The 1,936-nt window shown below is 43.2% G+C and overlaps 1 protein-coding gene across 1 annotated transcript; it reads right to left on the bottom strand.

The window, feature by feature from the left end:
- Nucleotides 1–149: 149 nt before the first annotated feature.
- Nucleotides 150–1,716, bottom strand: LOC109509776 (selenoprotein N-like). Its single transcript, XM_019859624.1, has 3 exons — nucleotides 803–1,716; nucleotides 606–707; nucleotides 150–536 (listed from the first exon to the last, which is right to left on the bottom strand). Exons 1-3 carry the CDS (start codon nucleotides 944–946, stop codon nucleotides 357–359), a joined length of 426 nt encoding a protein of 141 aa, XP_019715183.1. The 5' UTR covers nucleotides 947–1,716; the 3' UTR covers nucleotides 150–356.
- Between the last annotated feature and the right edge of the window lie 220 nt (nucleotides 1,717–1,936).

Genomic DNA, 1,936 nt, shown 5'->3' on the forward strand with positions numbered 1-1,936 from the left:
GCAGACGCTTCATCAGCAACGATCATCAGGTTCTGCCCGGCCCCAGAAGAGCTTTCAGGCAGCACCGTCACAAACTGCTGAAAGGCGCCCAGAGGCCACACTTCCACCTCCTCTTCTGGAGGCTTTGACTACTCGCAAAAAAAATAGCGATATTCAACTTTAGTCAAATTTCCAGATGAACCTAAAATGCACTACAATCATTACGGGTTAACTTAATGGTGGAGTTTGCGATTTAAAAAAATAAAATAAAAGCTTTTCAGCAGCTCTCAGTGCTTTGCCACTTAAACTCTGGAGAAGCTTTCTCATCACACTTGTTCAGCCACAAGAATGATCTCACACGCACGCACGCGCGCACTCTACTGTGCCAGGTACTGCTTGGCCCTCTCCAGCCCCTCCTTCAGGAAACTGATGTAAGTGGAAGTGGAGGGGTCTTCAAACCCTCCAGAGAAGCTGAAAGTGGTTCCGTCCTGCTCCTCGCCATCATCAGGCTTCATGGACGTTTGGTCCAGGAAGAAGTTTGCATTTATGTGATGGACCTGCAAATGAGAACATTTTAGACTCATTTGGCTCATTGTGTCTGGAGCATCGTGAGTCGCGTTATTTACAATGGTTCCATTCGGCAGGGCGACCATCATCTCCACAGGGAAGGTGTACTTGTCAAGGTGCAGGCGGGCCTTTTCGCTCAGTGCGGGGCTAAGCTCATCAGCCTGGAGCGCAGGAACAGAAATGTTTGTTTAAAAGGGGACACATTATGGAAAATTGAATTTTTAATTGCTTGTATGCAAATATTTTGGTCTCTCACCTGCATGTTCTCCAGCTCTTTGACCAGAGACCAGCTGCTCACAAAGCTCTGGTTGAGCAAAGCCAGAACGGGCGAACTTTCCAGGACGGTCTCCCGGAGAGTTCGCCCGGAACCTACAGACCAGAGATAAGATAAGCGAAACATGCAGATGTTTCGGGCACCAAAAGAATGACAACAGTTTGTATACCTGCCTCACACTTTTTAGGGGAGCCACTATGATGTGGGATAAATAAGCAATCAGAAATCAACTTTTCACTCAAACTTGGCTCCAAATCCTTTGCAGTCAATTACAGCTTGAAGTTTGGAACGCATACACATCACCAGATTTTAGATTTGAGCTCTAACTTGTACTTTGGGCATTTTCCTTTCAGTTTTGTCCAAATTCCACTTCTTTGCTTTTAAAAAGTCTTCGATTGCTTTTGGGACATTGTCCATCTGCATTGTGAAGCGCTGTCCGATGAGTTCTGAGGCATTTGGCTGAATGTGAGCAGATCATACTGCCAGAGACATTTCAGAATGTATCCTACTGTTTTTGTCAGCAGTCACATCATCATTAAATAGTTCCCGACTGTCAAAGTCTTGAAAACCTTTGGGTTATTTCTTCAGATTGAAGGTTTTGCGCTTCCATATTTTGCCCCAAGTGTACAAATAAGCTTACCACAGTAAAAGTCAAATTGTTTACTAAGATGAGGTGTCGCTTGATGAGAAGTCATGTCCAACTTTACATAATTTGGTCTGAACTGTCTGCCTTCAGAGTTTCCACTGTATGCCACTAAGTGGTGATGAGGAATCTAATTAGTGACATCAGAGCATTTTAATTAGATGGTTAGTGCAGTGACATCATTGCCACAGACTAGCTTTTATTGTGTCCTTGATCATGCAGAGAAAAAAAAAGTATATTAAGTACTTGGGCTAAAAAAAATACCCATCCCAAATGGGTCATTTTGTTCCCTTGCCCAAAAATCTGAACTGTGCTTTTCTTCTCTAAAATACCAGCAACAATTAAATGAACAATTTTGCATTTGACAAACTTTACAAACTAGTTGCACGCTATTTGGTCATAGTAATAGTAGTAGTAGTAGTAGAAGTGGTAGTACCGGTATTTAGTCGTGTGTGTGTGTGTGTGTGTGTGTG

The sequence above is a fragment of the Hippocampus comes genome, unplaced genomic scaffold (assembly GCF_001891065.2).
Source record: "Hippocampus comes isolate QL1 unplaced genomic scaffold, H_comes_QL1_v1.1 C17023531, whole genome shotgun sequence".
Classification (NCBI taxonomy): Eukaryota; Metazoa; Chordata; class Actinopteri; order Syngnathiformes; family Syngnathidae; genus Hippocampus; species Hippocampus comes.